Here is a 25550-nt window from a genome sequence, read left to right as displayed (position 1 = left end):
GGGGGCATAAAACAACTAGAGCACGTAATTATTGATAGAAGATTCATAACCCCCCAGGAACTTCAAGACAAACATGGAATAAATAACTTCTTGGAATATCAGCAACTTAAATCAAGTATTACTAAAAAGTATAAAATTAAAGACGACGATTTAAAGCTACCAGATGTAGTTACCACTCTGATTAATTTTTCAATGAATAGAACTCTCTCCAAAATATACAAACTTTTATGCAATTTAGATAACAATATTGCCCTTCCAACAAAAAAATGGGATGCAGATTTGAGCATCAGCACAGATGAAAGCTTCTGGTCAGAACTTTGTCTAAACACCTTTAAACTGACAAAAAGTTCAAATCTACAGCTAATCCATCTCAAAACTCTTCACAGAATTTACTACACTGGACAGAGGATGTTCAAGATGGGTCTCAGTAACTCAGACATTTGCGAGCACTGTGATAATAATCTACCCGACAGCTACATGCACGCACTGTGGTTCTGCACTCCTGTCAGGGCTCTCTGGCAGCAGGTATGTGTCGATTTATCAGTCTGGCTTAAGGTTTCAATCACTGCCTCACCGTCACTTTGTGTGCTTGGTGACATGAGTGCCATCGATATAGAAGAAGGATTAGCATCTATCATTTTCATAACTCTTTGTATTGCCAAAAAAACTATTTTAATAAATTGGAAAAACAAGAAAAATATAAACATAAGTCAACACAGAAATCTGCTGTTTGATCATATCAGCTTGGAAAAAATGTCAGCCCAAAGCTCAAGTAACTTTGAAAGAATTCAGTCTCTCTGGTCTCCTGTGGTTGACTCCATGACTTAGGGGGTGGAGGGCTTGGTCGTCGCTGCTCCTTGCCCTTCTGCCGTGGTTTGGGGTGGGGGTCGGGGCTTCCGGTGCCTGGCGGGGGCGGTGGGGGGCTCCGTTGGTCGGGGGGTCGGGTCCGGTGCCTGGGTGGGGCGGGCTGGGGCGCTGCGTGGTCCTCTGGGCTTGGGTGTGGGGGTGCGTGGTGGGGGGGTGGGGTGGTGGTCTGGCTCGGCTTGGGGGGGTGGTCCCTTTGCCTGTGCTGGGGGGGGTTGGCGGGGGGCCCTGCTCGGGTGGGGGGGGCCCAGCGGCGCCGGATGGGCTGCCCATCTGCACCTGGGGCTGGGATCGGCCCTTCCCTGGCTCTGGGACGGGACGGGACAACCCTCTCGGGGCCCCCGGTCGCTCTGGGTATCACCCGCTTCGGCTGCGGGGTCTGGGGTGGGGTGGGGTGGGGGGCTTGTCGGCCCTGTCCTGTGGGGGGGCGTTCTGGGGGGGAGGGGGGGCCCATTATTAGTACGGGTCGGGGGGGCTAGCGGGTCGGGGTCTCCGCTGAGGCAATCAGTGGTTGCCTCGGCCGGTTGGCCTCCTCGGTCCCGTCGAGGCCTGACCAGAGCTCTTCTAGGGCCGGCGTCTGGGGGTGGGGGCCTGGGCTTGCTCCGGGGGGGGGCGACGCTTTCTGGCTCCTCTCTCTCTGTGTGGGGTGGGTGGTGCCGGGCCTGGGGTGTCGGCGCCTCCGGGGGTGGGCCCCTGGGCTGGGTGGCCCTGGCCCCTTTGCTGGGGGTGGGCTGGGGGACGGCTGTTTGACCACCGGGGGACAGTCTACCAGCTGTCCCCAACTTACCCCCTTCCTTATATAACCTCATATTAGGGTGAGGGGGTGGGGGGTTTAGCCTGCGATGCGCCTTGGGGGGGGGCTACTTGGGAGTGGCCCCCCTCCTATGGTTGCCGTATGGAGTGGGCCCCCCCTCTTTCGGTTTTATTTGCACCTTAGACACGTAGGGTCCTTGGTAGGGGGGGTGCCTGGACATCACTGCAAGCAAGCAGCAGATGTCCTCCTGGCACCCTACCCGCCAATTTTAACCGCACCTTAGACATTTAGGGCCCCTTGGTGTGGAGGGTGAGGGGACATCACTGTGAGTAATCAGGAGATGTCCCCTTAGTGCCCTACTCGCCAATTTTAACTGCACCCCCCTTAGTACACACACCCCTCCCCCTTCAATATATACATTCAAACATAAACACACACACATGCACACAAACACCCTCTCAAACACCCATACACGCACACACATTTTACAAGGAAGGTGGGACCTGGGTCCATCTGTCCCCTACCCCGTCCCTGGTGGGGGGTGCGGGCCTCTTGGCGATGGCGGCCGTGTCCCTTGGGTGCCGGCTCCCTGGGCCCGGCGGTGCTCTCTCCGCGCGGTGGGGGGGTTCATATTACACCTGAGCCGGGGGTGTTCGTGTCCCTGGGGGGTGGGTCCTGGTCCTTGCCCCTGGGCGCTGGGCCCCGCCAAACTTCCAACATGGCCGAGCCTGGTCGGGCCATATTTATAACATCCCTTATGGGCCGCCCTTTTTTCCCCGGGGTTCCCCCCTCCTGGGCGGGGGCGGCGGGCCCCTGCCTTGCTCCTACCTGGACCAACCGTGGGCCGGGTGGGTGGCTGCCTGGAGTGCGGAGCGGGTCTCCCTTGGGGGGTCCTGGCTCGTACCTGGGGTCGGGGCGGGGGGATGCCCGGAACTCCTGGGTGGTGGTGGGGTGCTCGTCTGGGGCTGTGGGCGTCCCTCTCCGGTGGGGCCCTGCGTTGGGCTCTTCCGGCGCGGCGGGGGGCTGCTTTCCTGGCTGGGCTGGGGCGGCGCTCTCTCTCCCTCTGCGCCTCCCTGCTCTCTGGCTCTGGGGGCCTCGCGGCGGTCCTGCTGGCCCTGGCCTGGGTGGCGGTCTTGGTCGCCCGGGGGGCGGTTGTTCCCTGCCTGTTCCCGTGTGGCGCTGGGGGAATTCCGGCTGCCGCTGCTGCTGCGGCGGGGGTATGGGTGTGGGGGTGGCTGGGCGCTCCTCCTCCTTCTTTTCACATTCCACCATCCATTTTAGAAGAACATAAACACTCACCTGAGCACAGGTGTTAGCTCACCTTTGCACTAATAGTTTGCATGATTGAATGAATGAAAGATTTCACACTAGTTGGTTTAAAGGCATAGGTATGCGTTCGTGAACACTATCTGTTTTGTGTGCATGCTGACATGTGGACATTTCTGCGGCTAGCAGGTGTGTTGATAATATTTGAGTGTGTGTGAACAGGCCCCGCCCTTTTTGTACTACATTTGAACCGTACCGTAACGATAAACAACCAGTAAACCTGTCTGCTCTATGCTGCTTCATGGTCTTACCCCCCTTCCCCTCCTATTATCACCCTCCTACCCCCCCCTCTCTCTAACGTCCCTCTCTCTTGTTCCCCTCTTTCCTTTTCCGTCCGGTCCAACACCAAAGATTTTCAAACATGATTGAAATTAATAAAGTTTGGCCTCAATTACAAAAGGGGTTTATTCAGACATACCTTTGGTTTGTCTGAAGATGAATAACCCCTCTTGTTAGAATAAAATATGTCCAACACAAGAGGCCCTCAGCTCTCATCTGTTTGCCTAGCTGTTGGACAGGACAAGTTATAAAAAAAAAAAAAAAAAAAAAAAAAAAAAAAAAAAAAGATCTCTCTCACTCTTTGTCTGGCCTCTTATTCTGTGTTCCAGCGTTATTTCGTTGTGCAAATGCATTCATCATGTAGGGAGGAACCTACATGTTCCGGCGGCGACCACTCTTTTTAAAAGAAAATAACTTTCATGATAATAAAAATATGTCGATTATTTTACCTTTAAGAAATCTGGCGTTTCTTTTTCTGCCAAAAATACTATGGGATACATTGAAATTTCGGGTTTGCTTCGGGCTCGGGCCTGCATATCAAGTTAATTGGTCAGGTTCGGACCGGGTTCGGCTTTAATGCCCGCGGTCGGGCTGGATTTTTTAGGTCCAATCTTACCTTTAGTAACTATGTACAGCTGGGTATATGTCAGGGTGAGGGGGGGCTTGAGAGCAGGTAGGACCCAGACGCAGAGGCGGGAGGCAAACGGTTCCAAGGCAAGAGGGTTTATTGCAAAACAAAAGGCGCTGCCGAGCAGGATAACAAAAACAAAACTAGACTTACTGTGGCGACATCCAAGACATAAATAAAGCTATGACATGAAGACGTTAATGGACCAGCACAAGAGGAAGGGAGAGACGAGACTTAATACAGGCAGGGCAGACAAGACACAGGTGAACATGATCAGGACAGATTGGGACAAGGAAGTAAAAATCAGGAACATGAACACACAGAACACCTTTCAAAATAAAACAGGAAACAGAACCAAACATGACAGAACAAGAAATAAATCAAAAACCAAGACAAAAGAAACCCAAACCATGACAGTACTCCCCCCTCAAGGAACCGCTCCGAGGTTCCAACAGTCCACCAAGGAGGAGGGGGCCCGTGAGACTAACTTTGACAGGCAACACAGTACAGGGAGGCCGGGCTTCGCACGCCAGCAAGGCCGAGAAGAGTCCGGAGGACGGCCGGGAGTCCGAGAGGTCCGGCGAGGGAAGGTCCGGAGGACGGCCGGGGGGCCGAGCGGTCCGGCGAGGCAGGTCCGGCGTGGAGTCCTCCGAGGCAGGTCCGGCGTGGAGTCCTCCGAGGCGTCCGGCGCGGAGTCCTCCGAGGCGTCCGGCGCGGAGTCCTCCGAGGCGTCAGGCGCGGAGTCCTACGAGGCCTCCGGCGCGGAGTCCTACGAGCCGGTCGGGCGTGCAGTCGGCCGGCGGGTCGGGCCAGCAGTCGGCCGGCGGGTCGGGCCAGCAGTCGGCCGGCGGGTCGGGCCAGCAGTCGGCCGGCGGGTCGGGCCAGCAGTCGCCCGGCGGGTCGGGCCAGCAGTCGCCCGGCGGGTCGGGCCATCAGTCGAGCTGGGGCCAGAGTGGGTCCGGCACCCCGTTGGAAACAGGGGTGAGTTGGGGTGCGTCCGGCACCCCCATGGAAGCAGAGATGGGTCGGGGTGCGTTCATGACTACCACTGGAGCGGGTTGTGGTGCGTCCGGGACCACCACCGGAACAGGATCGGATTGGAGTGCAGCCGGCACCCTCCTGGGAGCAGGGATGGGTCGGGGTACAGGTGGCATCCCCCTGGGAGCCGGGACGGGTCGGGGTGCAGGTGGCACCCTCCTGGGAGCCGGGACGGGTCGGGGTGCGTCCATGACCACCACTAGAGCGGGTTGTGGTAAGTCCGGGACCACCTCTGGAACAGGAACGGATTGGGGCTGGAGTGCATACAGGACCACCACTGGACGGGGTTGTGGTGCGTGCCGGACCACCTCCGGAACAGGAAGGGGATGTTGAAGGGGACGGCGGGGACGGCGGGGACGGCGGGGACGGCGGGGACGGCTGCCTTCCCTCATGGTCAGACGGCTCCCTCTAAGGTCAAGATGGCTCCCACTCCAGGCATAAGAGGAGAACTGGGCCTGGTCAAAAACCCCGCAAGTCCTGGTCCGCTCTGCTTCTAGGCAGTAGGCCTCTAGAAGCCGCATGTCCCGCTCTGCTGGGTCCAGAAAAAAGTGTGGCTGGTCCATTCTGTCAAGGTATGGGGGGCTTGAGAGCAGGTAGTACCCAGGGGCAGAGGCGGGAGGCAAACGGTTCCGAGGCAAGAGGGTTTATTGCAAAACAAAAGGCGCTGCCGAACAGGATAACAAAAACAAAACTAGACTTACTGTGGCGACATCCAAGACATAAATAAAGCTATGACATGAAGACGTTACAGACGTTAATGGACCAGCACAAGAGGAAGGGAGAGACGAGACTTAAATACAGACAGGGCAGACAAGACACAGGTGAACATGATCAGCAAAGTTAGGGACAAGGAAGTAAAACTCAGGAACATAACCAAACAGAATACCTTTCTAAATAAAACAGGAAACAGAACCAAACATGACAGAACAAGAAATAAATCAAAAACCAAGACAAAAGAAACCCAAACCATTACTATACTATAATCAGTATAGTTATAAAAGCTGATATTGTGACGTCTGATGGCATTCTCCAAAGGAAGCAGACATGTTAAAAATGCTACAGGTTGGTAAGAAGATCAGTAAAACAGGAAAAATGATTGATATCTGTACAAATAAGTAGTAAAAAATGTGTTCAGAATTCTTAGTGACTGTTGAAAATGCTGTAGAAATTATTTGATTTAAAGAAATCCTGTTTGAAACAAAAGACTCCTCATTTAATATGTGTTTCAGCTGCTGGACAGCACAAAAAAAGAAAAGAAAATTAAAGGGAAAAATGTTTGCACAGTGACATCATCAGTGAAGGTCTTTCCTTTAGCCTTAAGAGCTAATGACATCATTTGACATCAGCAGGTAGATTATGTCGCTTCTAATTTTAGTCTTCAGAGGCATCATTTGACATCATTTGTCATCATTTGACATCATTTGACATCACTGGACCTCCTGCATTTTATCCTCAAGTATGAGGCATTTTCACAGCAAAAGGATTTAGAGTTTGACACGATAGAGAAAGAGAAACAGGGAGGTTTCACAACTTTTGGAAACAAAAACTGAGTGTGCGTCAACTTTTTGAGATTTCTTGACAAGTTCATTTAAAATGTCACACAGCGAAGAATTTCAGCAGACGGCCGTTTCCATTGAAGAATTAAATAGCGTCACAGAGAGCATTCTGCAGCAAAATGACACTTTGAGCAAACATCTGGAGAAAATTTGCAAGAGTTTGCAGAAAAGGAAAGATTTGGACAATTCATGCAAAGAATTGAAAAAGACACGCAAAGCTGCTATGGAGGAAAACAAAAAACTGGTGAAGCAGCTGGAGAGTCTGAGAGTGGACGTGGAAAAACAGATCCACGTGGAAAATGTGTGTGAAAAAGAGAGGACAAAAAGATCTCAGGCCTTGGAAAGTAACCAAGACCTGAAAACAATAATAGCCTCTCTCCAGGACAGACTTCAGCAGCTGCAAGAAATGGAACTAGAAATTTCTGGCATGAAAGGTGAACGTAAACTTTTGGAACGGGAGAACAGAGGTCTGCAGTCCCAACTGAAGAAACTCCAGAAGAAGACTGCCCGCAAAGCACACCTGGAACCTGATTTGAAAAATGAATTTGATGAATTCCAGGCTTTAAAACAACAAACTGAAGAGCTGAGGCAAAACCTTCAGGAGCTGCAACAACAGAATGAGGAACAAAAAGAGATGGCAGACAACTATCCTAGCATGATAGAAGATAGGCGACGTCTCACAGATCTGAGGGCTCAACTGGAAAGAGAGATTTCTGATCAGAGACAGCAGCAGGAGGAAACACGGCAGCTGATTGCTCGACGTGAGGAGGAAAAGAGAGAACTGGAAATGCTCAGAGAACAAACAAACGCCTTCACAGCAGAGAAACATGCACTGGCAGATGAACTGCAACACCGTGAAGCGTTGGAGTCTGAATATAAGGAGATGCAAGCACAAACTAATGACTTGATGACAACATTCCTCCCCCTAAACATAGAAGTTGCCGAGCTGCAGCTCAAGGTTTCAAACATGGATGAGGTGCAGGAAAAACTGAATGTTGAAAAGGAGAAAAATTCAAAGGCAAAGACTGAGGTTGCAAAACTGAAACAGCAGCAAAAGGAACTTTGTGAAGTGGCTGTGCAATACAACAAGCTACTGAGTAAACTGGGACCTCTTCAACAGCAAACAAAGGAGCTCAAAGATGAAAAAACCATGCTGACTGATCTTCTCAAACACCGTCAAACATTGGAGTTTGAATACAATGAAATAAAAGCAGAAGCTGAGGAGGCAGAAGCTTACAACTGTCAAGCTCTGGAGGAGGTTGATTTTCTGAAGGGGAAGCTTTCAGAGCTCGAAGATGTGGACACAAGAATTTTAAAAGTAAAGGAGGACAAATTGAAGGCAGAAGAAAAATATGAACGTCTTTATAAGGAACTCCAAGACGTTACAGTTCAGATCATGGCTCATAAAGGGAGCAATGCTGCTCTGGAGAAAGAAATCCAAGATCTCCAGAGAGAGGAACAAGAACTAAAAGAGCTCAGAGATGTAGTGAACAGAATCTCTGAAGAAAAGTCCCAACTTGAAGACAAAAAGAAGCAGCTTCAGGATAAAGTTTCAGAACTGAAACAGCAGAAAAAAGAACTTTGTGAAGTGGCTGTGCAATACAACAAGTTACTGAGCAAACTGGGACCTCTTCAACAGCAAACAAAGGAGCTTGAAGACGAAAAAACCATGCTGACTGATCTTCTCGGACACCGTGAAACATTGGAGACTGAATACAATGAAATAAAAGCAGAAACTGAGGAGGCAGAAGCTTACAACTGTCAAGCTCTGGAGGAGGTTGATTTTCTGAAGGGGAAGCTTTCAGAGTTCAAAGATGTGGAGACAAGAATTTTAAAAGCAAAGGAGGACAAATTGAAGGCAGAAGAAAAATATGAGCGTCTCTATAAGGAACTCCAAGACATTCAAGTTCAGATCATGGCTCATAAAGTCAGTGCTGCTGCTCTGGAGAAAGAAATCCAAGATCTCCAGAGAGAAGAACAAGAACTAAAAGAGCTCAGAGATGAAGTTAACAGAATCTCTGAGGAAAAGTCCCAACTTGAAGACAAAAAGAAGCAGCTTCAGGATAAAGTTTCAGAACTAAAACAGCAGAAAAAGGAACTTTGTGAAGTGGCTGTGCAATACAACAAGCTACTGAGCAAACTGGGACCTCTTCAACAGCAAACAAAGGAGCTTGAAGACGAAAAAACCATGCTGACTGATCTTCTCGAACACTGTCAAACATTGGAGTTTGAATACAATGAAATAAAAGCAGAAGCTGAGGAGGCAGAAGCTTACAACAGTCAAGCTCTGGAGGAGGTTGATTTTCTGAAGGGGAAGCTTTCAGAGTTCAAAGATGTGGAGACAAGAATTTTAAAAGTAAAGGAGGATAAATTGAAGGCAGAAGAAAAATATGAGCGTCTCTATAAGGAACTCCAAGACATTCAAGTTCAGATCATGGCTCATAAAGGGAGCAATGCTGTTCTGGAGAAAGAAATCCAAGATCTCCAGAGGAAGGACCAGGAAGTAAAAGAGCTCAGAGATGAAGTAAACAAAATCTCTGAGGAAAAGTCCCAACTTGAAGACAAAAAGAAGCAGCTTCAGAATAAAGTTTCAGAACTGAAACAGCAGCAAAAGGAACTTTGTGAAGACGAGTGAACATTGGGAAAAGCCTTTATTTAGTACATAGTAGGACACAAAAAGGCAGAAACTAATATTTAGAATAGGGTCAATGGGAAAATTAAAACAGAAATGGGGTAAAAAGTTGGGAAAACCCTTTATTTAGTACAAAGTAGGACACAAAATGGCAGAATTATAAAAATTAAAAATTAAAAATGGGATGAAAAATAATGTAATTAAAAAGAATTATTTTTTTTATTGGTTTCATAATCCTTGTGTTATCTTGGTATATTTATATATAGTTTATACATATGTGTGTTGTTCAATGCATGTGTTTGGTGGAGGAGGGGGGGTTAACATAGAGTACTCCCACACCCACTCAAGTCGCGTCCTTAACAAGCAATGTCACTTGTTAGGGGGGGACCTGAGGGGGGGTGCACATTTTTTAAATACTTGCCTCCCCCCCACTGGACAAATGCAAACACAACACACACACATGAAAAAGGGGTTAATTAATTTGTCAAAATCCATTCCGGTATTTAAAAAAATGGGCGACACACTGATAAGTGTGTTTGTGTGGGTTTTCTCTGCGCACTTCAGTTCCCCCCACCCAACCTGAATGTAGTGTCTTTAGGATTATTATTAGTTAAAATTTGTAAATTGGAGAGAAAAAATGTTGCAATTCTTTCTGCTGGTTGAAGACAAAAAACGCTAACAATAAAAAAATTACAATTGATTTATTAATTATATAAAATCTGGCCAGACTTAAAAGGAAGAAAAAAAAGGGCGACACACTAATAAGTGTGTTTGTGTGGGTTTTCTCTGAGTACTTCAGTTCCCCCCACCCAACCAAAATACAGTTGTAGCAACTTCAAAACCAAACAGTGTCTGAGAGGCTGATGCTGGGTCTGGGTATTGAATGAAAAAAAAAAAACTTGACGCATAATTACGTTTGTATTTTGAAGTTTTAATAATGAAAAATGAAAGTAATTAAATCCACTTCTTATATTGTGATTAAAAAAAGAGAAAAAACAAGGAATCAAGAAAAAAGCACAAAAGCGTATAGAGCGTTCAACAAAAAATACAGCAACCCATTTCACCCCCCCCCTCCAGATGACAAAGGGAAAAAACCACAAGGGAGTTAAAGTCAATTAATGTTACCGCCCACAAACATGTGACCCACCAGCTGATTACCTACTCAATGACCTATAATCAAAACAAATCTATATTCCTTCACCATAAGAAAGACCACACTGAATTCATGGCACCTACAACAGTTCCTGTAAAAAAATTAACAATTTGATAATTTATTTGTATTAAAATTAGTTTCATTCATTAAAAAAAGAAAAAACATGAAAAAAGTTGAAAAAGAAAGAATTGCAACACACTAAATTTATCCCCTCCGTGAACCGCCACCTTAACGTGGTGGAGGGGTTTGTGCACTCGAGTGATCTTAGAAGCTAATCTGTCCAGAGCTAATGCCAATGACATGGTGTCCCACGACAGACAGGCTCTAGGTGACGAGTCAGACTAAGAGCGGTTCAGAATCCCTCAACTGAGTCAGAAAGAACAAGGTCCAGTTGCAACACAGGTTGCAGTCAGGCCAGGCCAGGCCTATGAAGCCTAACCCCGCTTCACAATGAATCTCTGTCCTCTGTCTCTCTCACCACTGATGTTTAGAATTTACTGCTCCAGCAGGCTGTTCCACCATTTCCATTTGCTCCTCAGGTCGGTTCGATAAGGTGCTGATCCGTCACCAGGTCAAGTATCTGGGTCTGATGGAGAACCTGAGGTTGAGGAGGGCTGGCTTCGCCTACAGACGGCGTTACGAGGTCTTCCTGCAGAGGTGATCTGCCACAGTTCAGAGTAAAGCATCGCTGAAGCTTTTCATGGAGATACGCTGAGAGAGTGTGGAAGCAGAGACACTTTCTACAGCTCCACGTTCTAAAATAATTCTGTGGAGGTGTATTGATTTAGTGCTGAGGGGAGGGAGACAAATCACTGTAATGATTCTCCTCATATGAACAGATGAAACTAAAGAATAGCAGTAAATCTTTATTCTCTGGAAATATTTAGGGTGTTTCAAGCTGGACACATTTGCCGCTTAAAGTGAACCAGAGTTCATTTGCCCAGATAATCCGGAACAAATGGTTAATTTTCAGTCTGAATACACCCAGGAGGACCCTGGTCCAGGACCAGAAACCGCTCTCTGACCCATCTTTGGAAGTGGTCTCGGTTTGTTTCCAATCAGACTGAGCTTCAGTTTGCTCTGAGATTCCTGTCTGAATAAAATCCGTCCTCAGAACGGAACAACTGAACCAAAACGGCCACCGTAGCCAACATAAACAGTAGGAATGAAGCAACAGATGAGACACAGACAAATGTAACGCAACAGAAAAAAGGGTCCAACTGCTTACTTGTTAGAACGTTTAATTTAACACAGCAGAAAATGCTTCTTACATCTCTTTGTGATCAAATGAACCGTCAGCCGATCAGAAATTTCCCAGGATTCTGTCTGCTCCTGTGCAAATCTCGCCTCCAGTTTAGGAGAAGCAGAAGGAAAAAAATAACTATCAACGTTTAATCAAAGGAAGCTCTTTAAAGACTTTAATTTTAAAACCAAACATTTGATTGACTCCTTTGTGCACTTTGTGTTTAGGTATAAGTCTCTGTGTCCAGAAACGTGGCCTAACTGGCACGGAAAGCTGTCAGACGGAGTCTCCACTTTGGTCAAACATCTGGGATATAAACCTGAGGAGTACAAAATGGGCAGGTCAGATGTTCTGCTGTAGCTCCTGCAGTCTGAGGATTCTGTTTCCCTAATTTTTTTATTTTGTGTCTTTCAACCGTTTAGATCTAAAATCTTCATCCGTTTCCCCAAAACTCTGTTTGCCACTGAAGATGCTCTGGAGACCCGGAAACATGGTCTTGGTAAGAATCCACTGGTTTGTCCTGTTTCTGTCAGCAGGTTCCTTGTTTCAAACATAAAATATGTTTTTGTGGAATCTTTGTCACCTGACAGCCACCAAACTGCAGGCGGGATGGAAGGGCTACAGCCAGAAATCCAAATACCAAAAACTCAGAGGTTCAGGTGAGGAACACAGACCAGGTTATGCTGAACCATAAATGGTATCGTACATTTATGCATTTGCTACTGTCTCTCAAAGCCATCGCAATCCACGCGTGGTGGAGGGGCATCCTGGCCAGGAGGAGAGCAAAGCGCAGACGGCAGGCTGCTGCTACTATTCGCAGGTATGAGCTGTGCAAGAACGGCCAGCAGGAGGCGCTGTCCACCTCCTAATCTGTCTTTGATTTGTAAAGATGCAATGAGAAAACAGCCAGAATTGTGTGCTTTTATATCATTTTTAATTTAATATTTATACATGTTTTTAACGGTTTAGATGATTTATTGTTGGACTGAATTACTATTATTGCTATTATAAAGTATCTATCCTTTCATTTCATGTTTATCAAAGGTTTCATCAATCGCCACAAAGAACGCTGCTCAGAGAACGAATACTTCCTGGATTATGTTCATTACTCGTTCCTGACAAATCTACGGAAGAATCTGCCCAAGAACTTTCTGGACAAGAATTGGCCGACACCTCCAGCGGCTCTCACTGAGGTGGGACAGCTCCCTGTTTTCATGGAACTCCATGTAAATTGGATGTCTTTTGACATAAAGAGGTCATGTTTGCTCTTAAACATCTGACCTGTCTAGAGCAACAACTTTCAGGTCATTTTTTTACATTTTTCTTTGAACTTGATGTTTAGTTTAACATGTTGTTTAAACATGTTTAACATGATGTTAGTCTGCATAAAATTGAATAAACCAATTTTTTTTAAGTGAAATGCTTTTTATTTTAGATCCATTGGCCTCTGTGAATGTATGTGTAATAATAACTGATTAGGCTACCATGTTGATTGAGGCATTTTTTTCCAACTCAGTTAAAAACAAAAAGCTGTTTTTTTCACTTAGCGTTTTGGAGGTTGAAGGTGGAGAGAGTTGTACGTGGCGCGCTGAGGACAGCGGAGCTTGAGAGGAGAGACGCGTGGACGGGTTGGGGCGTGGAGCCAGAGGGAGTGAGACGTGGGCGCTGAGGACGGCAGAACCAGCTTGGAGTGAGGTGTGGAGCTCTGGATGAGGAGGAACCAGCGAGACCCGTGGAAAAGAAACTGAGGGTAAGTACAAGGCTTGGTAAGTTGGAGGCTGACAGGAATCATAAGCTTTGACTAAAAAGGCCAGACTTAAGCACCGGAGTGAGTTTAACGAACTGGCGATGGATACTGCTGTGGAGCTCCCTTAAGAAGGTCTGGCAGGATGATGAGGTGATGAAGGGCAGCTGGTTCCAATCAGCAGAGCAGTAGCTGTGAGTGGGGAGGTGAGCTGACAGAGGCACCATGACACTACTATCCTCTCATCTATGGAAAATATGAAAAGCAAAAAAACATATATCTTGTGGTTAGTCTATAAATCCTTTGAGTCTCTAAGCATTTTTGTTGTCTTCCTATTACTATTACAGTTTTTCCCTATTGCTAAAACACCAACTGCAGACCAGGTTCTTTACCCTTTTTCTCAAAAACAACACTCTTTGGTCTAAATCTAAAACACAATTTGCAGTTAACAAACACTTGCAAAAGTCTGAGTCTATTCTTTGCAGAACACATGACACATTCTCACTATTAAAACACATTTAATATTCATAACGGATGAGGCAAATAGTTAACACAAAGAGGCAAAACTCAAACTCTGTTCCAATACAGCAGTCGCCAATCAATACACAACTAGTCAACGTCAAGACACGTGACCAATCAACTGCAGCAAATAGAAGCTCAGTTCTAGAATAACTGAGTGGCTTTGAAAGATGGTTAATAGAGCAGACGAGGCTCAAAACAAAGACAACATGGTGAAGTGCATACTGTACGTAATGTAGGGGGTTAAGGGCATTTTTTGCTGTGTTTTTTTAATTTATATGTAATGTGAAGGCCTTTGTTTCAGTTTTGAAGTTTGAAAGATTTTTTTTTTACATTTTGTAAAGCATTCTATGTTTTCCATGTATGAAAAGTGCTTTACAAATAAAGTTTGATTTGATTTATGAGTCCTTAATGAGTTGAGGCAAGTCAGGTGGGCGGGGCTTAGTAAAAGCCTATAAAAGGGATTAAGACTATGAGGATCATTATACCAGTCGTGGTTTGTCCACAGACTCGGTTGTGGATATGGACACTTTGTGTCTTGTGTGGGATGTGTTTGGGTCAAGAGTTGACTGAACCGTAAGTTTTTGTAAACATTCTTCTTTGTCAGAGTTAGAGCCTTTCATAAGTATTTGGCAGGAATTTGTTTTGGTGTGAAACTGAATCTCCCTTGTTGTAGGCATTACATGGTGGCCATACCTGCTGTTCTTGAAGCTGGAACTGTGACTAAATTCTGTGCGAGTCTCCTGGAGCCAAATGAAATTCTTACTATGAAGGTTGCTCTGATGTACCAGCAAAAGAACACAACTCTTTTTGAAAAGACGTCCAACACAGAGTTTCATGAGTGCATTGATTTTCAGGTCAGCTCTCACCATAGCTTAAAAAACGTTTTTCTTTTGTTTACAGACCAGAAATACCTTTATTTTTTATTTTTGACAGACTTCTTTAGTGCTAAATTCAGAAGTGCTGATGTTTGAAGTGGTGGTACAAGGCAACACATTTTACTCCAGAGAAGAGAGAAAAGTCACGATCAAAGTCTATAAACCAGGAACATTTGTTCAAACAGATAAACCAAAATATCTCCCTGGACAGACAGGTAACTGGGTTCATAATAATTCCTCTTGATAGTATGCAACTTTGACAAAAGCAGAAAATAAAATAAATACATAAACATTTCTGTGTCATTGGTTCAGACACATTTTGGTCTCAAAACTCAAAAAAATATTTTTTCAACAATGTCTATAAAAAAGTACTTAATGATCTTCCCACAGATTACTGTAAATGATGTGACATCATATGTTTACATGCTGCACTCAAGGCTGCTATGGGTGCAGACACCTTTCATTATAGTTTCATTTATACACAAAGATAAAACCTTATGCAGTTCAAATGACAGTATAGCTCTGATTTTAAAGTTTTCAAAGATTTAATAGCTATTCTTTTATTTACTGTTGAATTTCTTTTAGTGCATTTCAGAGTCGTCTCACTGGATAATAAACTACGGCCTGCCAACCAACAGGTGAGTAGATACTAAAAAAACAACAATCTGAGTCAAACCTTCTGGGAAAAACACTGTTTACAGTTGGGGCCTCTTGCACTTTGCAACATAAACACCAGATATTGAACTTTAGTTGAAGTTACTCAATGTTCTGCTCTTTAACCAAATCCATTTTACGTCCATAACAAACTAGCCCCAATAAGGAAATCCATTCTCGACACAGGATCTTTATTAAATCAAAGAATGTTTCATTATTAGCCCAAGTAAGATTATTGTTGCAGTGATCCAATTACGTTACAGTCACAAACAACTGTCACCGAGCGATGGGGAGGCATTGGCAGAATCCGTAAGATTAGCTGCCACTGACCAATTATTTTAATAATCATTGTCGTAGTCATGAATGCAGACGGCGACAGTCCGGCGGCTGTCAGCCAGGCAGGCATGACGCCTTCACAAAATCGTGCAACAAATGGGTGGCCACGGGCAGTGATAGACGGACTATCAACCAACAACATCTCTGTTTGGACTGTGTGTAAATGTCTCTGGACAGTGGCCTTTCATATGAAGTGCAACCAGCTGGCAGCTGCCTCGGGGCAATGTTCCCTGTGCACATGCACAATTGTGCACTCCTCAGACATCCTCAGCGCACAGGAAAACATGTGCAGCGCACAAAATAAAATTACATATTAGAATACACATTAACATTACATTATACTATTTACATAAAAAACTAAATGACAAACTCAAATTGCTCAAACATGTTGATCCTTCTTATTTCAGATGCAATTATCACATTTTTTGCACACACCTGATTTATGTGAGTACCTGCCTCTGCAAAAAAAGTAAAAAATAGAGCCTCAGAGCCGCAGCACGGGGGTTGGTGCTCACAGTTGTCCTCAGTTTACTTAGGGAGCTTTTGTGTATGCACAGACACATGAAATATTCAAGAGAATAGTGGTCCGGGGGTCCACAGTGGCCGGGATCATCAGATAGATGTCCGGTTATCGCCGGATCCCTGGCCCATCTTTAACAGCCATCGTCATGTGCGCGCACTGCTACCATACAATGTCTAATGTGGCAGCGGTGGGGAAGGGGTGTGGCTGAAGGGAGGCACGCGCAACTTCCAAATGTGCCAGGGCAGCCACTGCCCAATGTCAAAACATCGTCTGCTCCCCGCTCAATTTTAATTTTTTCTTAAAACCTCGGCTACCGCAATGCAGCATGTGATAATGAGACAGCCACCGAGCGGACAAATTTGCTGAAAAACTGGCATTTAGGAGGCCCGCGGTGGCATTTTGCAAATGTGACCATAGTCCTAACAATATTTTATCCCTTAACTGTTGATTGAAAATTATTTTCTTGTGAATGAGGTCAACATTAAGTGAAAAGCACATTGACTTTCATATTATTAGCTATTGTTTATTTATTTTTTTGTTTATTTAAAATGGGGCCAGGACTGAAAAACTAAAGTCTAAGATATTTATGTTAAAGTTAACATACCTGTGCTTTTGTGACTAATCATTTAGTTATTTTCGTAAAATGTTTTTCTACAGTTTTAAAAATATATACATCTTTTCCCTTTTGCAGTACCGTTCAATTGACCTGAAGGTAAGATATTTTCTACCTTTGTGACTCTTATAATTTTAGCATCTTTTAATGAGCAAAAAAAAGGGAGCATTTCTGTAAGATATAAAACACTTGTTTAAGTTCAACATTATGTTTCACTAATCTGAGCATTTTTAAAATGCTTTCTCGTCTAATTTTGCAAAGCTTTTCTATAAGACTGTTCAGAGGTGGTTTCCAAGAGGAAATGAAGCTATTACTCAGGTCATATTTTTTTCCCTTGGCCTGATGAAGAAAGTCTTTTTCTATGAGTCCTGTCCAGCAGCTGAGCAAACAGACAGGACCTGAAGGCGTCTTGTGTTAGACAGATTTAACTGTTACCATAGGGAGGTTTGTTGCAACACGAGTTGTATATTGGGGAGCAGCGAGACACAGTAATGTTGTTCTCAGTCAAAGTTCTTTGGTAAAACATTCCTAAAGTCCTCAAGAATCTTCTTTGTGGCTCACCTGTATCTGTATGTAAAAAACAAATTGCAAAAGGATTACATTTCTAAGGGTTATGTGGAGTTTAAAACAGTCTAAAGTTCTGACAGTGCCAGTTTGTTTACCTTAACAGTTCTTGAGGGTAAGTTCAACCTTTTTGTATTAATATATGTGTTTTTTCCCCCCCTTGAAACAGGATCCTTTAGGCAACAAAATTGGACAATGGCGAAATAAAACATCTAAGGGTAAAATTTTGCAGCTTTCTTACCCTTTGAGCCCAGAAGCTCGTGTGGGACGCTACAACATCATCATAAAAATTGGTGAAGAGAGAGTTCAACTGTATTTCTGGGTGGGAAAATATGGTATGTTTTTTTTCCCGTTTATTTTCATCTTTAATAATGTATAAATAGCATCACACTTTATTTTCCATCCACAGTTTGGCCCAAATTTGACGTTGTTATAAATGTGGCTGAAGAAGTAAGTGTTGCAGAGGAAACTATTGATATAGAAATATGTGCTATGTAAGTAAAAATTCTGTCTTGACAAACATTTTCAAATACACTCTGTTCTCCATTACTACATATAAATTAAATTCTAAATAACATTTTGGTTCATTTTAAAATACCAGGTACACATATGGACAGCCCGTACCAGGATATTTTTTTGTAAGGCTATGCCGGCCCATTCATCGAGATCTCATAAGTGGCCTTTGTAACATCCAGAAGAAAAGGGTCTGTAACATTTGTCTTGTTCCCTCCATGACCCTCATGTACCTTCATTCACAGCCTGCTCACTTTTTATGTTAATGAGAGATATTTCAACAATCATACAACCTTTTGATCAATTGAAGTTACAAATTATGACATAAATGTTTTTCAGTTTAGTAAAAGAACTCAGCAGGGGAATGGGTTACAAGCTTGCAGATAAGTAGGACAAGAAAATAAAATAGCTTGCATTTGAGACTTACAGTATCTGGTCAAAGAGAAATAAAGAAATGGGTACTCGTTAAAACAAGCATAACAGTGAAGGGATCAACAAAGAAAACAGACTAAAGCAAAGAACATTATCAATAAAAAAAAAAAAATTAAAAAAAGCTAAACTAAGAGTAGCATCAAATGGGTGGAGCACCCTGTCTGCCTGTCCATCACCACAGCTAACTGGAAGGAGCTCAAATCACACATTTTTGATTTTCAAATATTCTTACTTTCCCTCTATAAAAATGGCAAAATAAATTCAACCATCATCAAAAAAATACACAAAACCTACTGTATTAAAATAATAAAACTTCAAATCAATAAGTAAATCATAGTTTGTATTCTGAAAGCTAACTTAATTTACCTAAATGTGTTTTGCAGGTAGACAAAAAACTCTGTGAGAAATTTTCTTTTGAGATGTCACATTTCATCAAGGATCAAAGGAATTTATTGGATGTCATAAATATTCATACAGTAGTTCAAGAAGATGATTCTGGTAGGTTACTTGAAAAGAAAATATAAATTCTGAGTTTTCATGTATTCTTTTGCTAAAAATGTTGGACATAACAAATTGAGTTGGTGTGATCTGGTATTTTTTTCTTTTTCAGATTTTAAACTCACACAAGAAAAAAGAATTAAACTTTTACATGTTATTGGAAGGCTTTTCTTTCTTGACACTGCTGAGTTTTTTATCCCTGGATCCAATTTTGAAGGAAAAGTATGTAAAAAATTATGAGCATTGTCTTTGTTGTGTTGGAATACAGAATGCTTGATGTGAAAATATTCTTGTTTTACAGGTGAAAGCAGTTTATTACAACAACACACCGATTGCTAACATGCTAGTGCATCTTTCAGATGACCATTTATGGTCTATGGATAGGCCACTCAATCTCACAACAGACAGTAACGGTGTGGCCACATTCTCACTGAACACAACTACCTATAGAAGATTCATTGGCCTAGAAGTAAGTAAATAACCCAACTAGATATGTTCAAAAACATGTTTGGATATTTTGTCATCATTTTTAACCTTTAAATGTGTGCTGTCCTCAGGAGTAATTATGAATGTTTGCACGTCTTCTTCTTTTTGCTTTCCAATGTTTTCAAAGCTTTTGTAAAATACTTAGTAACAACTGCGTTTTTCTGCAAAGCTTTTATTCACATTGATTGTTTTAGGATTACTAACAAAGTTGGTTGTTATAAACCAGATAAGTACCGGTAAGAACATGGACCATCTACAGAGGAGGTCATATGAGACAGAATCGCACAGGCTTGTTGAGTCAGCTCCAGTCAGCACTCTGGATGTAAAAACTGACAGCAAACCTCTTCCCTGTGACTCGGAACAAGACATTTCTGTCCACTACAGATTAATGGGAGAACCAAAGGGCTCTGTGAAAATCATGTACTTGGTGAGCATTTTTATATTTATATTTATTCTGTTGTAAAAAATACAAAAAAAGTTGTTGTAGCTAGAGTGTTACATGCTTCATGCTCATATTTTTTTAATTTGCCAAGTCATAGCTCTTCTAGAGCTATATTTTTATGCCACCCTTGTTTCCAACCCATATTCTGCTTTAGAGTCTAATGTTTCTCAGATGCTCTGGCACACTGTTATATGACTACATTCAAATTTCATGCTTGGATTTAAAAATACTTCTTAATTTCCCTGAAATAGGTGACTTACAGACTCTTGTGATGTGGAAGAGGAATAGGGAATTGTGAATTGCAAGGTTAATAAGACTTAAGATTTATTTATTTTGTTATTGTCATTAATGAACAACGAAATTCCGTTTAGAGCATCAACAATCACCTTAATTATGTGTGAAAAGCTCCCATTCACCATATAAATACCCAATGAATAAATAACCAAAGTGCAACATCCCAATCTGTGTGATGGAAACAGTCCTGAAGGAACAGCGTCATGTTGCCATGTTTCCACTGTATTTGTTGTATTCTTCACCCTTTTGATTATGGATGTATACACTGGGTGCAACACAAAAGAAAGGTGGTCAGATTGTCCTAGATGAATGTAAACCAGGGCTTTGTATTCTGCTACGCTTGTGTACTCCTGGTCTGTTCTTATGTCCTCTGGTAGCACATTTCACATTTTGGCGGAATTTATGAAGGACTGATTTTAAGTCTGCGTGATTGAAGTCCCCAGCTGCAATAAAAATACAGCCTGGATGTTCTACTAGGCTGTTGTTGATGCTACTGTGAAGCTGTACTAGCACTACTTTAGCATTAGCATCAGGTGGGACATACACAGCACAGATGTAAACAGCAGAAAATTCCTTCTGCTGTAAGTATACTTGCAGATGGTCTAGCTATCTTCGGGGGGATGAGGTACTAATCTAACAGGTGATGTTCTCCGGTGTTTAGTTGGCAGAGTTCCTTATGACTGTACTGAAGTGATAATGTTCTTGATATATGCAAAATAATGCACAGCACCAGTGTTAAATTGCAAAAAAAAAGAGTGATTGTGTGAGCTCCAGGCCACTTCATCTATGCGCACCGCCATCTTAGTCAGAAAACAATGAAGTTCTGGGAATGTAGTTGTCATGTAAAACAGCTGCTTTGGTCCAAATTATTGGTAGGACACACACACTGTCACATCATTAATTTTTTTACCTTTTCTCTCTTTAGGTGTTGTCCAGAGGAGCAATTGTTTCACAAGGGTATCAACAAATTCAAGCACAAGATGAATCAGGTTTGCAATGTCAAATTATTTTTATGTTTTTGCACAGTCAATTAATTTTTTGACTGACCTGGAGTATGCTGACGACACCATCCTGCTCAGCACTTCTCTTAGCCAGCTAAAAAACGGCCCTGGGTATTTACAGTGAAGAACCAAAGAAGTATAGTCTCCAGGTGAACTGGACAAAAACCAAATTTATGCAAGTTGGTGGTGGCCCAAACCCACCGCCCCTCTGGCTTGGCAATGATCTAATCAGGCATGTGAAGAGCTTTGGATTCCTGGGATCCAAAGTGATGGCTAACGGTGACCTAAAACCAGAGATCACCCGCAGAAGGGCAATGACAGCATCAGCTCAGAAGTCTCTCAAAAAACCAGTGTGGCGTCATCAAAACATCGCACGCAAGACAAAGCTCCAGATCTACAACTTAGCTGTACTCTCCATCCTGTTTTATGGTTCTGCTTTATGTCTCCGGCTCGACTCGCGCCTTTGACTGTCCCCACAACCACGGCTGGATGAAGCTCGTCTGCTAGACTTTTATATATGTAGTTGTAGATTTAGATAAGTTAATTCTTCTCTAAGAGTTCTGGTAAATCGCCTGTCCGTCCTGGGGGAGGATCCCTCCTTCATGTGGGCACCCCTGAGGTTTCTTCGTTTTTTCTGGTATCCGTTTTTTGGGAGTTTTTCCTTACCGCGAAGGGGGGTCTAAGGGCAGGGATGCCAGTATAGCTTAGTCAGTTTGTTAGTTCATTTTAGTATTTTCCTATTAAACTCTTTGCATTCGTGATCCTTTTGAGTTCATGTTTTACCTCGAAGCCCATCGAGACGACTGTTGTTGTGATTTTGGGCTATACAAATAAAATTGAATTGAATTGAATTGAATTGAATTGAATTGAATTGAATCTAATTGAATTGAATTGAATTCGGAGACATGGCCTTGAAATAAGAGCTTAGCTCTAACAGAGCCTTAAGAGTCCGAACTTACCAGCCCCAAGCCTCCTGCCTTGCTGCGCAACGCTGTACCAGACAGTTCGGCCATGTTATCCGTCTTTCCTCTTACCATCCGACGCGAGCCATTTTGCAGTTTAATCCAGGGGCTGCGGGCTGGAAACGGCCTCAAGGCAAACCCCGTACTCGGTGGACAGACGTCACTGCGGGAGATGTTAATAATGTTAATCCTTATTGCGTTGCTATGAAGAATGCCGAGCTTCTGGCACAAGACTGGAAAAAATGGAAAACCCTGATGATGATGATGATGATGATGATGATGATGATGAGTTAAATTCTTAGGCAGTTTTCCTTAACAATTAGTGTATTTCCTTTGACTCCATTAAACATGCATGGATAATAGGTGATAATATTAATCTACTCTTGCAGATAATGCAGGTAAAATAACATTGAAACTCAGAATTACTCCGGACTTGGCTCCAGAATTCCAGCTGGTGGTTTATGCTGTCCTCCCTAGCAAGCATGTGATTGCCAGCAGTGGAGACTTCTCCACAGAAAAATGTTTCTCAAATAAGGTGAGATTAAAAATAATTGAGACTAACAGCCTATTAAAAAAATAATCAGAAAAGCTAAACTAAGAGTAGCATCAAAAATTCACATTTTTAAACAGAAAAATGTGATGTTTGAAAAGCATTACTATACTCCTAATATAAAATATAAAAAAATACTCAAACAGTCAATTAATTGTAGTAAAGCTTTTTTTCTGGTTGATAATGGGTTAAAGCCTAATGACTAGATGTTATTTTCTGTCTGTGTTCATAAGGTGTCGCTGACGTTTTCCCCGTCATCAGCCGTCCCAGGAGAGCAGATCAAACTCCAGCTCACTGCCCAGCCCAATTCTCTATGTGGTCTCAGTGCAGTCGATCAGAGTGTGTTGATAAATGACCCTGGGAAGACCCTTAGTGCAGACAAGGTAACATGAAATGGACTGTGACAGATGTAAAGTTAATAAAGGAGAGATTTTAGGATTGCAAGTAAAGATGTATGCAAGTAAAGATGTATTTGTGACACAGAAAGATGTGCATGAAATAAATCCATCGTTATTTGCAGTCAGTCTCTGTGCTGATTATGTAAACCTCAGAGCCTAGATGCTGATAGTAGTTAAGAGGTAGACCATCCAAAAACATTGTTGTGGTTTGGAGAACGGAGTGAAGGATGGCCACCAAAACCAGCTAGAATCAGGAGAGACTACCATCCATGAAATTAAAAGCAAAAGATTGGAACTTTGGATTACTGAATTTTAGGAACAATTTTAAAAAATGTCAAATAAGTGATTTTTTTTCAGTGTGCAATGTAAAACATTCATCAACAAATTTGGAGGCTTTACTCAATGCTGCAGCCCAGATGATAAGGACCAGTTTTGGCACATAAATTGAATTGAACTGAATTAAATTGAATTGAATTACACTTTATTAATCCCCCGAGGGGAAATTAGGTTCCAGTAGAACTCGAACAAGATCAGATATACAACAGAAATACACACATACATTTTAAGTTGACTGAGGTTGCAGCTGTGACGTCAGCGCACCTTCCTTAGCGTGTAGATGGTTTACAATATGGGGAGGGGGGGGGTCATTGGTGACAAAAAAAGTTTATTTGTATAGCACAATTCGTTCAGACAGTAATTCAAAGTGCATTAAGTCATATGTCAACACTGCGTCCAATGTGTAGATACAAGGAAAAACTAGTAGACCAATTTGTTTGTTTGTTTAGAAACAAAACTCAATTTCTTCTTCGTTATATTGTAATTGTCAATTTGCTAGTCATATGAATTACATTTTGACCTTTTTCAGATTTTTGATTTATTACCTGTAAAGAAAGCATCTTCTGTTCCACATGAAGTTGAGGGCTCTATGGAATGTTTGACTCTGAGACACAAGAGGTCCAGCTTGTCATATTATCTGACCCCTGATGAGGCCTATAAAGTGTTCCAGGTAATTTAAACATGTGCTGCAATTCAGATCCTGAAATGTATTTATTAATTTCTTACAGTTTACTGTTGTCATTGTAATTTTGTGTTTAACAGGGCGTAGGTTTGAAGATTGCAACTAACTTGATGATTCGATTCCCCCGGTGCATTATGTATAATGGACTAATGTACAACCTAAGTTAGTCCAAATGCTTTTGTAGAAAAGTTCAAATGATTCTTAAACCAGACATGATGGAATATGCTTTAAGAGTCTTTTTTTCTTTAATTACAGGATATCACGTACAATATACCCACAATTCCATATTTTATGGACGGCCTCCTAACAGATCTTCATTTCATCCCCCACCAACACCAACAGTCCGCTCCTTTTTTCCTGACACCTGGATATGGGATCTGGTAGAAGTTGGGTAAGGCTCTGGAAGTGAAAATTAAATCTCTTTTGAAAAATTTATTTTTTTCTCTTTGCCAGTGAAAACCTTTTATGAAAAATACTTGAAACTACTTTTAAGGTCTCGACAAGTTATAATTCAATGTCAATTCAATTCAATTTTATTTGTATAGCCCAAAATCACAACAACAGTCGTCTCCATGGGCTTCGAAGTGAAACATGAACTCAGAAGGATCATGAATACAAAGAGTTCAATAGGAAAATACTAAAATGAACTAACAAACTGACTAAGCTATACTGGCATCCCTGCCCTTAGACACCCCGCGATAATAATTTTGTTAAAAAAAGAAAATTTCAATTGACAAATTTAACACAGCTCACAAATGGATAAAGCTTTTGTTTTGGTGGATTAAATATTGGTTCAGCTCATTTTCAAGTTTAAAAAATAAGACATTTTTATAGTTATTTAGTTATACAGGTTAAACAGAAGAACCCAAAGATATCTAAAAAAAAAAAAAGAAAAAGTATGTGAATGCCATACTTAAATAACTTACAAGAAAGGTTAGATTTAAGTGCAACAGCACACGTCTGCACACTCAGACGTCCATGCAAACAAAACAGATAAAATATCATGGATTTGGAGTATACTAAGAATCCTACCAAGCCTTAAAATGCATTTAAACTGTGCTAATGTGCGTTATTGCTATTGCTTACTGTGATCCACTTGTTTTCTCTTCACGGTTTTATGTAGTATGACATTTCTGACACTACCCTTTGCATTTGTCCAGGCTTGGGGGCAATGCAAGTGCAGTGATCAGTGCAGTCATCTTTTGTAATTTTTAATCCCTTTTGCATATTTTTGGTTACTTTAATTTATTTTTAGCCTGTCTCTCCGTTTTATCCATCTCTTTTTTAGTTTTTAGTTTTTTAACCATTTAAAATTTATGACGTACTTTGTGTCACTTTTATTTACTGTTAAGTTTGTCATTGGCTTAGTTTTTTTGTCTCCTCTTTTTCTTTAATTTCTTTTTAAAAGCACTTTTTGTCACTTTATTCACTTATTTTAAAGTTTTTTCAGCCATTTATTCTTTTGAGTTATTATTTTTTCTTTTATTAATTTTTTGGTTATTTTTTGTCACCTTTGTTTATTTAGTCGTGAACACACAGGATGGGTTATATCAGTCATTGCAGCATTAGTCTTCTGTTATGTTTTGTTTTTGCAAAAGTCCTAAAAAATGCGACCAAAGTTCTTTTTATGGCCTTCTCATTAGCCTAAATAA

General features: G+C 42.5%; 2 protein-coding genes and 1 pseudogene across 3 annotated transcripts in view; all 3 read left to right on the top strand.

The window, feature by feature from the left end:
- Nucleotides 1-6375: 6375 nt before the first annotated feature.
- LOC111948494 (uncharacterized) lies at nt 6376-9819 on the top strand. Its single transcript, XM_023961871.2, has one exon. The coding sequence runs from the start codon at nt 6483-6485 to the stop codon at nt 9078-9080; it is 2598 nt and encodes an 865-aa protein (XP_023817639.1). The 5' UTR covers nt 6376-6482; the 3' UTR covers nt 9081-9819.
- Nucleotides 9820-10530: 711 nt separating this feature from the next.
- On the top strand, nt 10531-13174 carry LOC111948432 (unconventional myosin-Ic-like). The gene is made up of 8 exons (XM_078930128.1): nt 10531-10558; nt 10722-10887; nt 11701-11814; nt 11896-11972; nt 12064-12132; nt 12209-12295; nt 12509-12666; nt 13021-13174. The coding sequence occupies exons 1-8, from the start codon at nt 10531-10533 to the stop codon at nt 13033-13035; spliced, it is 714 nt and encodes a 237-aa protein (XP_078786254.1). The 3' UTR covers nt 13036-13174.
- Nucleotides 13175-14207: 1033 nt separating this feature from the next.
- The window catches only part of LOC101160335 (alpha-2-macroglobulin-P-like), a 35861-nt pseudogene continuing 24518 nt past the window's right edge, over nt 14208-25550 (top strand). The window contains exons 1-18 of the transcript XR_013647102.1: nt 14208-14312; nt 14413-14593; nt 14673-14829; nt 15200-15252; nt 16819-16839; nt 17474-17639; nt 17714-17798; nt 17906-18008; nt 18633-18747; nt 18860-18969; nt 19049-19216; nt 19460-19660; nt 20895-20958; nt 22322-22467; nt 22716-22865; nt 23746-23886; nt 23979-24060; nt 24154-24289. The product of XR_013647102.1 is annotated as an alpha-2-macroglobulin-P-like (transcript). The remainder of the gene's footprint in view (nt 14313-14412; nt 14594-14672; nt 14830-15199; nt 15253-16818; nt 16840-17473; nt 17640-17713; nt 17799-17905; nt 18009-18632; nt 18748-18859; nt 18970-19048; nt 19217-19459; nt 19661-20894; nt 20959-22321; nt 22468-22715; nt 22866-23745; nt 23887-23978; nt 24061-24153; nt 24290-25550) is intronic.

The sequence above is a fragment of the Oryzias latipes genome, chromosome 13 (assembly GCF_053564925.1).
Source record: "Oryzias latipes strain Hd-rR chromosome 13, Olatipes_Hd-rR_3.1".
Classification (NCBI taxonomy): domain Eukaryota; kingdom Metazoa; phylum Chordata; class Actinopteri; order Beloniformes; family Adrianichthyidae; genus Oryzias; species Oryzias latipes.
The sequence above is the reverse complement of the archived record's forward strand: the minus strand, read 5'-3'. Positions and strand labels throughout refer to the sequence as shown.